Here is a 12,222-nt window from a genome sequence, read left to right as displayed (position 1 = left end):
TCTGCAGTGTAAATGGAATGAGCATTAGTTTGACTTTACTCTTGTCAGGATTGCATGAGCTTTTCATTTTGTTTAGCAAATACCAGATTACTTCATGTTCCCCCATGCTATCCACTCCACCATCGGTGGGGGAACTCTCAATCATTCTGCCCTTACTTTCTGGAACTCTGTCTTGGAGTCCCTCTCCCTCCCTGTCTTCAAAACCGCTGTAAGACCTATCTTTCTGGCCATGTTTTTGGCTATCTCCCTTTCCCGCCACCCCCTATCTCCACAAGATTGGAGTCGGATTCCTGTGTCAAGCAATTTGAGACATCCTCCAGATGTGAAAGGCACTATATATTTGTAAATTAACTTTGGGAACCATCTTTCCGTCAAAAACCGAACAAAATTCATGGATATAGTAATTGTACAGCTCAGTGAGCCTATTCAAACCCGGTATTGAAATGGTCACATCCCTTTAAAGTCGTGCCTACTATATTCACTGTAACTGTTTCTGCACCACAAAGATAAGCACATGGTCATGACCTTTATTCCATTTGACTGAGCAGCTCGCATGAAACTTATACATGCTAATTCAAATCAACATCTACTAAGCATACAGTAAAAAGCAGCACTCATTCATATCGAAACAAAATAAAATTATTCATAGATTTATAGTAAGACAATTTTGTTATCCTAAAGTTAGAAGCTTTACTGAAGGAAATAATAGTTTGCACCCCCCCAACACACAAATGCTCTCATTACAAACTAAACATCATATTTTCTGTGTAAATGTTTGTCTCTCAGATCATAATTGGCATTTCTCTTTTGTGATGTGCAGTTTTGTTATTATTCCCTTTGAGGAGCACAGGACGTTTTGAATGCTAAACTTTTAAAAAGCAATACTGCAAGAAGAATGATGTGTTGGGGCTCCAATGCTCCAATACTGGTTCAATTGTCATGTGTTCTCAGTTCCTGACCTCAACCATACCCGAACCAATGCCCAGGCTTTACTTAGTGACTCTCCACAACAAAGAGAAGTAAAATCATCACTTGGTCATTATTAGGCCCATGACACTTGCACGAGGAGAATGTTTCGTTTTACACTTTAAGAATAATTGGTGGTAGATTTACATATCAAGAGATTAGGGAGAAGAGTATGTTCTTCAAAACACCACCACCAAAATTACATTTGTATAGCTCTCTTCACATCGGGAGGACGTTCCAAGGTGCTGGACAATCAGACAACCAGTGCCTGCTGAACGGAGGGAGTGGGCGGGTTGGTAGGGGTTAAGAGGTCTCAGAGGTAGGGGGAGCAAGGCCATGGAGGGCTTTGAAGATGAGGACCAGGATCTTGAACTGTATCCTCTGTGTGCTGGGAAGACAGTGGAGTCATGCGAGGATGGGGGTGATAGGGGCACGGAGCCTGGTACGGGAGGGGATACGGGCTGCAAAGTTCTGGATGATCTGCAGCCTATGGAGGGAGAGTTGGGGAGCCCGACAAGCAAGGAGTTTGCATAGTCAAGCCTGGATGTTATGAATGTGTGTATGAGGGTCTCGGTGGCCTGTGGTGCAAGACAGTGGCAGCTCTGAGCGATGTTGCTGGGTTAATAAATTATTAAAATTCTTTGTCGAGTGGTGCTCCTTCCACCACACCAGTCCTGCTGTTTTCGGTGTTGGAAGGAGGGAACAACTGGAGATGTGGTGAGACTGCAAGTGGGAACGGAAAGCTCATCTGTTCCTCCACTGCCTCTCATTGTGCCAGGACACGTCAACATTGCTGTTCAATGACAAATTATGAATATGATCCAGGTTTTGCTTTGCCTAGTTAACTTCTGCATTCAATGATTAAAGAGACTTTGGCTTTGTGAATTCTCAGTGCATATGTGAAAAATGTGTCCTGCTTTGATAACAGACTAATGTTGAATAACAATGAAAATATAAAATGAACTAAACCTGCAAGTTTGACTCATTGACATAAATTGGATTTTGCTTTTATCTGCTTCATGTGAATTTCATAAATGTTGCATTTAAATAGTCCATGTTGTGAAATTCTTCAGGGTTTTTTTTGGCAGATTTTATGAGACTCATATGGAAATTGGCTGGTTTACATTTTTGCTGCTTTGGTCAGCATGAAATTAGGTCTGAGTAGTTAACCGCAAACCCACGGGAAAATCCAGATGAAATTTCTCTGACTTGCAAATTAAACTGCAGAAATTAAAATCTTTCACCAAAGCATTTTTAAGAAAATTTATATGTAAAAAGAAACAGTATTCCTATCCTGGCTCCCTTCAGGAGATTACTGAAGAAGCCAATAGTTTTAGTCATAGAACCATTAATATCTGTCAAGTGCACAGAGTTAGAAGTCTGCCTATGCGTCACCAAGCATTCCGAGACACAACAAAAGACTTTATCAAATGCAACTATTATTATTAAGATGAATAGATAACTGACAATTATAACTGATTGTTTTTCTTCAGTTTTCAGACAGGTTCATAGATTAATAAGAAGCTTTCACAGAATCCTGGGTCCAATAATCTGTACTGGCCAAATGTATTGGTAATCTTTATTTGTTTAATCTTTGAAAATAGGGCTATGGTGAAAGTCTTGCCATATTAATGGTCTATGTCTATATCTAAACAAGCAGAGGGATCTCCAGTGGCTGTACAGTACATTCAGTATATTCATGGCTGCTTTTGTGAAACTAAAAGTAGTTGGCATTGTCACAATGGTTTTGAATGTCGCCTGACCATTCTGTGGTCTCCAGCAGTTACGTAGCCATGCCGTGACTAATCATTGTGTGAATCCCTTTTGGAAAGCAGGATTCTGCCTTTCAGATCAAGACTAACAAAGGACCGAGTGCCTCAAACGTTGATAACTACGTTTTCAGATTGAAAGCCGGTGACGGTATTGAAACGTGCTGGTTGCCTTTCTTTCCTCGGGGCTCAGTTTTGAAATCTTATTTGAAATCAAAGACAAAGCTCTTATAAAGCACAAGTTTTGAAGTTTGGAATCTTTAATTTTTTTAAAAAAATTAATAATTTGAAAAGCCACATGTCTTGAGCAGGTTTAATGTTATAAAGGGATTTTTTTTAACTGGATTTATAAATAATATTCTAGGGAGATTTGATCTGAAGGCAGATGTATTTGTTTGAGCTGTTTTAAATGATGCTGTTATTACAGGGCAATCTTGTTATTGAGCATCTCACTGGAGCCAGGTTTGTTTGGAAATCAGGTGCCCTTTGGACCTGCTATTGTGTGAAGTACAGTACACTTTTGGTGTTTGCCAACAATTGCACAATCACTACACTAAACAGCAATTATTTGTAAAGCTCTTTGAGAAGTTTTCACAACAAATTACATTTGTATAGCGTCTTTCATTGTAATTATAATTGTTTCGCACATAATTATTCTCATTATTAATAATAGTATTATTGTTAGTAATGCTCGTCCCTTGCACACTCCGCCACACCATCAGAAGTTGCTTTTTCAGCCACTACACTCCGAAACTCTGGAACACTCTCCCTCAATCCCTCCGCCTTGCCCCCTCCCCTTTTTCAAGTCCCGCCTGAAGCCCATAACCTTCAGAGATGAAAATGCTTTCAATTGAGGGCAGGCTGACACCTAATCATACTACAGTCAAAGGCAAGGGTTATTAATGTATAGCTGTCTGTTTGTGTTTAGTGTGATTTGTCTTGTCGAAGTGGGCTGAACCTAAGGAGGGATGTTTCATTCCCGCAGTGATAAAGGGCTGAGTCGGGAGAACTGCTAACCGCACATTTTTATTAATATACAGAGTATAATAACCCAGAACAAATGTTTCATGTGTAAAAAATTTAATGAGGACATGTTGGGGCTTTTTCCTGTGATGTTTTTTTTTTGAGATTCAGAATTAAGAGATTGCATGCAATTCCTGGATTTACTTCTATTATTTTTTACAACTTGTATTTATACAGTGCCCCTCACACAGGATAGGGCAAATTAAAAGATTTGGAATGGTGTTGCATACACTTACATTGCATTTCCTTCTGTTTTTCCTGTACAGTGCTGCTGGTGGCGAAATTTTCAACCAGTGTGTCGCTGACCGAGAAGAAGCCTTTAAAGAAAAAGAGGTCAAACGTCTCATGAAGCAGATTTTAGAGGGAGTTTGTTTCTTACACAGAAATAACATTGTCCACCTTGACCTAAAAGTAAGTAGCAAATGTTCTTGTCTATTTTGTCTAACACGCCTTTAGTCCTAAGAATTGCCGTGTGGAGACTAATAACAATCCTTACATTTGGTATAGCGCCTTTCACGTTAGGAGGATGTCCCAGTGACACAGCGATGTCTCACAAACAGCCATGGAGTGAGTGACCAAGTTTATTTGAGGGATTGTTGGCCATGACACAGAGAGAAACTGCCTTTTCTTTTTGATTAGTGCCATGGGATCTTTAACATCCATCTAAACAAGGAGACATCCATCTCATCTGAAAGACGGTGTCTTCAGCACTGCAACAAACTGCACTGGTGTGTTAGACTAGACTACGTGAGTTAAAATCTCAATGTGGGGCTTGAACCCATAACCTTCTGACCAGAGGTGAGAATGTTACCAAGGTGCTATAAATATGCAAGTTCTTACTTGTATCTTTTATATCCTTTGGATAAGACCTTAAACCAAGTCTTATCTCCTTTCAGGTGGACATTAAAGATCCCATGGCATTATTGGAAAAGAAAAGTAAGCTTCTCCCAGTATCCTGGCTAACAGTCCCCCCAAATAAAATTAGTCATCAACTCCATGGGACATTACTTGTGTAAATTGGCTGCCGTGTTGGCCCACAAAATACACAGTATCACTTTATATTCTATCCTTTGAAGTTCTTTGAGACATCTTGACGATGTGATAGGCAGCTATAATCAAAATCAAATTATATTATCCACTGACCTTGGCTAGAAAGTGTTTGTATATGTTATTTGGGTGAGGACGAAACGGGTTTGCCTGCATTGTTTGCCAGACATGTGTTATCCAGGTTCACCCATAAAGAACGCCCACTTGCCAACATGTCCTTGGCACTTTGTTAAAGATACAGGACATTGCTATAAGCAATTAGGCTGTTGTGTTTGCCCACAAGTGCACAATCTTGTAATTGATTACAATTATCCAGAAAGATCCAGAACTCTGCAGCCCGTGTCTTCTCACGCACTAGGCTCCGTGACCCTATCATCCCCCAACTCCACTGGCTTTCCATCACACAGAGGATACAGTTCAAGATCCTAGTCCTCACCTTCAAAGCCCTCCACGATCTTGCTCCCCCCTATCTCTCTGACATCCTAACCCCCACCACCCTGTTCCCTCCCTCCACTCAGCGGGCTCTGGCCTGCTTCACGTCCCCTGCCTTGCTCGTCCCACTACCTTCCGCCACTCTCTGGAACTCCATCCCGCAGTCCCTCCGTCTCGCTTCCTCCCTTGCCACCTTCAAGACCACCTCAAGAACTTCCTCTTCGACCGTACTTTTGTGGAGTCCTGTAGCTCAGTGGTTAGAGCGCTCGCTTTGCAAGCGAGACACCTGGGTTCAGTTCCAGACAGGACGAAACATTGGGCAAGTTTCCTTACTCCACACTCCTAATAATAATCCCTCCAAAACAAAACAATAATAAATTGGTCATTTTCGATCCACGGCTGTTCGTGGGACACTGCTGTGTTTGTTTGGCTGCCGCGTTTTGCCCACAGTTATACGGTCAATTCACTTGTAAGGATTATTATTATTAATTACCCTTAACGGTAATTACTGTAATGCATTTTGCACTGTATCAATAATGTGCTACATCAAATGGAAGGATTTAGCTATCCAATATTTTGTGTGTTTTATTAAATCTGGTTGCACACTGTTCCAACCTGACCACCAAAAGTCCCAGATCGCTTTCCTGTTCTGATACCTCAAGCACATTTTCAATTCCATACAGATTCCACATTGGACTTTCACATTGTACAGTGTATTTTAGATTTCTAAAATAATGTTAAATTGATTAAAAAAAAATTCTGTGTGATGTTTGACTAACTCTTTCATTCCAGTATTGCCTTGTGGCCTGTACTCGTTTCTCTCCTGCGGCACAGTCACATTCCCCTCCTGAGCTCAATGACCTCACCTTCTTGTATCCCAAAAGTATTAATGTCACTCCACCACTCCAGCAACTTCTTACAAATATTTTTGTTTGGGGTGGGGGTTGGGTGGGGGGAGGGTCAGCCGGGTGTCTGACAAATGTGGAAACCTATTACTGTGCTTGAGAGTATCCAAACCAAGCTGAGATTTCCATGCATCCCACCTACACATGGAAATCCCAGAGATAGATTGTTGGAATGGAATGCACACTCTCTCCCTTGAGAGATGCATCCTGTTTACCTAATTCCATCTGGTAAGTATTAGGCACAGATTGGCAAGAGACGAGGCTTGGGGTACTCCTGGAGCTAAAACCAGCTAAAACCTCATAGCTTGGCATTATTATCGCTGTCTGGCAAGCTTTTCTGCTGCTTGCTGGACCCGACTGGCCCAGGAACCGGACGAGTGAGACCGCCACAGAGGGCTGAATTGATGCCGACTTTCCATTGCCAGGCATGTCACCTGGGAGCCAGTTCAGCTCCAAGGAGAACCTGCTTACCTCCCCCCACCCAGGAGAATAGTCACGAATTGGTCGTTCAACATCCGACAAGTGCGAGTTTGAGCCTTGACTCACTAGATCGATGATAGGTACAAGGAACTCCCTGGGAGCTTCCCGGTGGGCAACACATCTCAGCATGAAATGCGTGAGAGCATTGTCACCATCTTCCTGTCGAACAGTAGTAACTGAGCAAGAAAAAAAAGTTTTTTTTAACATTTTAAACTTCAGTTTTAAATTGCAGATCAACAACACCGACCTGAATTTATACAGCAGCCCTCTCGTAGGGTAGTGTCTCGGAGCTGAGACAAGATCAAACTATGACTATTACTTTCTTTCGTTTCTTGTTACATTTCCTTGCAGAGCTACTACTAGGTAGTGTCTGACAGGGCTGTAATATGAACCAAGTGGTTCTGTTGCCTCCTGAGTTTGTTGTCTACCGCATACTACCCCATGGAGTCCTGTAGCTCAGTGGTTAGAGCACTCACCTTGCAAGCAAGATACCTAAGTTCAAATCCAGGCAGGGCAAAATCTTGGGCAAGTTTCCTAACTCCACACACCTAATAATAATCCCTCCAAAACAAAACAATAATAAATTGGTCATTTTCAATCCACGACTGTTTGTGGAACACTGCTGTGCGCAATTGGCTGCCGCGTTTCACCCACAAATATACGTTCAATTCACTTTACAGTCTATTCTGTGAAGCGCTTTGAGACATCGAGAAGACGTGAAAAGCGCTATATCAAATGCAAGAATTATTATTATTATTACTGATGAGTCTTCATCCATTTACCAGAGAACTCAGCACCTAAGGATAAATGTGCTAGTTATCCCTGATGTGCCAGCTATGGGCAAAACATTTGTTCCTCATGAGTAGTTTGGATGCTGTTGCCAGTGCTTTGGATTCTGCTCCAATAAGTACAACAGCTGGGATCCTTGCAGCAACAGCCTCAGGCACTTCAGAGCAAACTGATTTAAACTGGCTCTAAAGTATCTTATAGAACAAATACAATACAAATGTGCCATCATGCACACCCTGATGAGTGATTTAACCCAGGCCACCCTCTCAATGGTGAAAGGCCCTATCTCACCACTATTACCAGCTCTGCCCATTATCTTAATATCTGCCTGTTTTGTATTACTTGAGAACTTTGGTGCTGCTGAAATGTGTTGCTGTGTACATCATATTTCTTTTATTGAAACTACTTTTAATTATTCTTGGACTTCCCAAGTTGGCTCCCTCTCCCAGTGCCTCAAATCCCCTCTCCTAAATTAACCCTTTACTTCTGGAAGCTGTTAAGCTTTTCTCCACAAATTTCCACCTACCATTTATCACTGTTCCTTGACAACTGACACTGGTGTTCAGATAGTTTCCACTTCTGTATTTAAGCTACTGCTTAAGCTTCCATTTGGCCTGGTTTTAATTATGCACACATGAACAAACAAGGGCTTTGCATTATTTCACAAGATGAATCAAAATACCAGATTTACAATTTTAATTTTCTTGGTAGCAAAAAATAGGTAGCAAAACTTAATGTGTAAAAGCCAGCTCGAGGTTCATTTGCCTGTTTTGGTAGACAGATTATTTTAATTTGGTTCCTTTTAAAATGTCTCTACTTTGTTTTAGATTATTGCATCTTTAATTGATTCAATGCTACCCTTAATGTTGAGAGATCCTGACACTAATTTTCAACTGATATCTACTGCAATTGGGTTTATCCATGTCAATTTAGCTGAAAATGCACCTCCCATTTGCTATTTCACATGGCTTGTTGCTGGGCAAATGAATTAATCAACTGGACTACTCTAAGATGTAATACTGATCCTTCCCTTGTTCATAAAATATGATGCATTTATTTACACTGACTTCAGAATATTTTCTGAGTGTTTTCTTGTACTCATCTTTGCACATTTGATAGTGAATCATGTGTGCGTAATTAAAACCAGGCCAAATGGAGGCTTAAAGCAGGAGTTTAAATACAAAAGTGGAAACTATCTGAACACCGGTGTTGGTTGTCAAGGAACAATGATAAATGGTAGGTGGAAATTTGTGGAGAAAAGCTTAACAACTTCGAGAAGTAAAAGGTTAATTTAGGAGAGGGGATTTGAGGCTAGGGTTAACTGAGGCCTTTTCAGCCTATCTGCTATTCCGTAGAATTTCATCCCGGATTCCCTGTGACTCGTTGCTTCCCTCACCTCTTTTAAGATCCATCTGAAACTTCTTCTTTGATTGCACTTTCGGTCATCTTTCCCCTTGCCACCCCCAGCTTGGGTGCCAAGCCATATTGTTAAGTGCCTTGGAATGTCCATGAAAGGCGCTATATAAACGTAAACTTGCATTGTAGTTATGTGAAACCTACAAATTGTAAAATTTCTGGTTTCAAATTTATTTAACTTCAGACAACAGCCTAATCTCACATGAAAGCAGTAAAAGCCACATCAACAATACATTCCAAGGTAAACCTAAACTTGGTTGCTATTGGCATTTGTTGTCGGTCTATCTCTTGTGGTCACAACTGAAGTGAAGCCTGAGAACTGAGAAAATATTTGGTATTTAGATATTAAACCAGTGATTCGCTCAAGCCCTTAATGGAATGGCGTGGTGGAAGTTAGTGGCATATGTTATAAGTTCTGAGAAAAACCCACTAATGTTGATTTTGGAAAAACATTTGTACTCTGGTCATGCTTTTTGGAGCATTTCCTCTGTAATGGGATGTCTCTGTTGCCAATGGTGCAAGTTGTTTGTTTTTTGTTCTTGTGTCAACCAACAGTAAGTTGATTAAGGCCAATCTTGCCCCACTCTACCTCTGCGAATTCCTCAAACAGTACCAACCCAGCCACTCCCGGCACTCAGGAGGCACCGGCCTGCTTCATGCCCCCCGCCCTACACACCCTAACATCAGTGCTTTCACGTTTGTGGTACACTGCTGTGCGCAGTTGACTGCCATGTTTCTCCCACAAAACACACAGTCACTACACTTTATGGTGTATCTTGTGAAGTGCTTTGGGATATCTCAAAGACGTGATAAGGCGCGGTATCAAATGCAAGCATTATTATTATCCGCCCCCACTTTGGAATTCCAACCATTCTGAGTAAGTATCTCCCCCTCACCTTTTTTAAAGTCCAATTCAAGACCTTTTTCCGCCCCTTTGGTCACCTTTTCCTTTCCCACCCCCTTAGCTCCCACCTCATGCCCAGATGCCACACCAGGACTCTCAATTGCCTTGGGATTTTCTCCTGGCATGAAAAGAACTATATAAATGTGTGGGGTCTTGGGACATCCTCCCGACGCGAAAGGCGCTGTACAAATGTAATTTTGTATTGTATCTAAATTTGTATCAAATTTTTGTGGTGGCTTTTGTGTGAAATGGATAGTAGAGTTAGGAATTGAAGAGTTATGCTAGTTACTTCCACTGGTCACCGTCTGAAACAAGAAGACAGATTTAAGATAACCACTCAAACAATTAAGAGAAATGTTAGAAAATAACTTCTTTCCACAGAGACTGGCTGGAATGTAGAATTCCCTGCTGTTGTTGAGGCAGAGGCCATAAATTCTTTCACAAGGCAATTAGATGCTTGAGAAGTAGGAATATTATAGGGTATAGGAAACGAGTAGGAAAGTGGAGATGAGTGGAGAAAAGATCAAATGACACTATTCAAAAAGAGAAGGGAATTTCGCCTGGCCTCCTGGCCAAAAGTTCCTGAGATACAATTGGACATTCACTTCATGGCCGTTTGTGGGACATTGCTGTGCACAAGTGAGCTGCCATGTTCACAAAATATACATGCAATACACTTTACAGTAAATCCCATGAAGCTCTTTGAGACATCCTCCTGACATGAAAGGCGCTAGAGTCAATGTGTGCTGTAGCATACTGTGTCCTTAATCTGGCCTGCTTGTGTCATGCGGTCGTTTCTCCACTAATCCCTACTTTCCTGCTCGCTCGCTCCCTATACTCTATATAATATTCCTCCTTCTCAAACATCTAAAGTGCTTGTTTGCTTGAGTGAGCCTGTAATCCTTTGCCTGAGTTAAGTGGGAAACCCTGCTTATATTATTAGTTTATATTTTGGAACAGGTCAATGGTCAAAACTGTCATCTTAATCTGATGAGCAAGGAGGGGGACAAAATTTGGCTATTAAGTTTCTGCATTGCTATCATTCTAGCCACAGAACGTTCTTCTGACAAGTGAATCACCTCTGGGGGATATTAAGATTGTTGACTTTGGGCTTTCAAGAAAAGTGAACAACAACGAAGAGCTAAGAGAAATCATGGGAACACCTGAATATGTGGGTAAGTCGTGACCCATTTATAATTCTTCTTATTTGCAGCGGGAGAATTTACAAAGATCTCAATGGTGGATACTGCAGGAAGTCAATAACTTAACTCTTTTCCCCTCTTCAACATGCACTTAAAAACCACAGGACTGTTTTCAAATGGACAGTTTTGCTTGTTTATCTCGTTCTACATCCCAAAGCTGTCTCAGTGGCTTTATTTAGTGTTTAAGTCCCTGGGATCTGAAATCTCTAAATCTATTTTCATTATAACTTTCTGAATTTCTTATTATTGTTCTATTGTGTGTGATTTTGTTTTTGTCTGTCTTTCTAAATCCTTTGCTCCTTTCATTCTCGCTTCTTCATACAAACATGGGCTAGGCTGCAAGAGACTGGGCCAGGGAATCATTGCTGCTCACAGAGCAGAGGTGTTCTTTTACAGGCCAGGACTGCTTGTGCCACATGGAGCTCTGGCTTGCAGCTCAACTGAAAGCAAATGCGATGACTAGTTTAAATGTTGATCAAGGCTGGAATTCAGACTTTCAAACTATCCCACTGCGACCGCTAACAAGCTGCCTGTGCATGGCTTTTCAGTTGACTCGGCCTGGCAGTCAATGGTATCATTCACATTTAAGGAACCCATTACTTAAACACAAGATTGCTTGCACTATGTTTAGTAACCACCCACTCTTTATTCCATTGCTGCTTTTAGAATCCATACAATTTGTGTTAAAGGAATGCTCTATTGTATGCAAGCTTTCATTTAACAGTAGAATTATTAATCTTGTGATTTCAGCAGCCTGCTACATTTTTATGGGTTTTCCACTGCATTTTCTTACGGGCTCCCTTCAAAGCTGCACAGTGCCCACAGCTCCGTTAGCAGGTGGTCCTTTTTCATTGCTGGTGGTCTGAGAGAACTGTGGCAGCACAGTCTCATACCAAACATACACACAAACAGACTGACCCAGTTTCTAGGCAATCCATCTGAAAGACAAAAGCAATAGACTAATAATTGTTTTCGACACCGTGCTTGACCTGCAGATTTCCCGACATCTTGCAATGCTCTATTGTATTACCCTCAGTGCTTTTCAATTCAAGTTATTGAAAAGTGCTGTCCGGGCATTTTGTGGGAGTTTTGAGTTTATTTCTTTTATATAAGCCGAAGCAACAAAGAAAATCTTGAATGCTAGAAACCCAAAATAAAAAGAGAAAACACTGCGTTAAAGCAGCTACTTTATAGGCAGAGAAAATAACAAGAAGTTCAAAACCTGAATCAACTAAATTACAGTTAGTAAACAGCTAATGAGCAATGTGAAATGTTGGATTACAGAAGAA

At 41.1% G+C, this 12,222-nt stretch overlaps 1 protein-coding gene across 1 annotated transcript in view; it reads left to right on the top strand.

The window, feature by feature from the left end:
- stk17a (serine/threonine kinase 17a) overlaps window positions 1-12,222 on the top strand; it is a 49,509-nt gene that overhangs the window by 31,085 nt on the left and 6,202 nt on the right. The window contains exons 3-4 of the mRNA XM_007897619.2: window positions 4,025-4,169; window positions 10,780-10,906. Coding sequence (XP_007895810.1) covers window positions 4,025-4,169; window positions 10,780-10,906 — 272 coding nt within the window. The remainder of the gene's footprint in view (window positions 1-4,024; window positions 4,170-10,779; window positions 10,907-12,222) is intronic.

Source organism: Callorhinchus milii, unplaced genomic scaffold, assembly GCF_018977255.1.
Source record: "Callorhinchus milii isolate IMCB2004 unplaced genomic scaffold, IMCB_Cmil_1.0 Scaffold2, whole genome shotgun sequence".
Taxonomy (NCBI): Eukaryota; Metazoa; Chordata; class Chondrichthyes; order Chimaeriformes; family Callorhinchidae; genus Callorhinchus; species Callorhinchus milii.
Note: the sequence above shows the minus strand (reverse complement) of the source record. Positions and strands in the feature narration are given on the sequence as shown.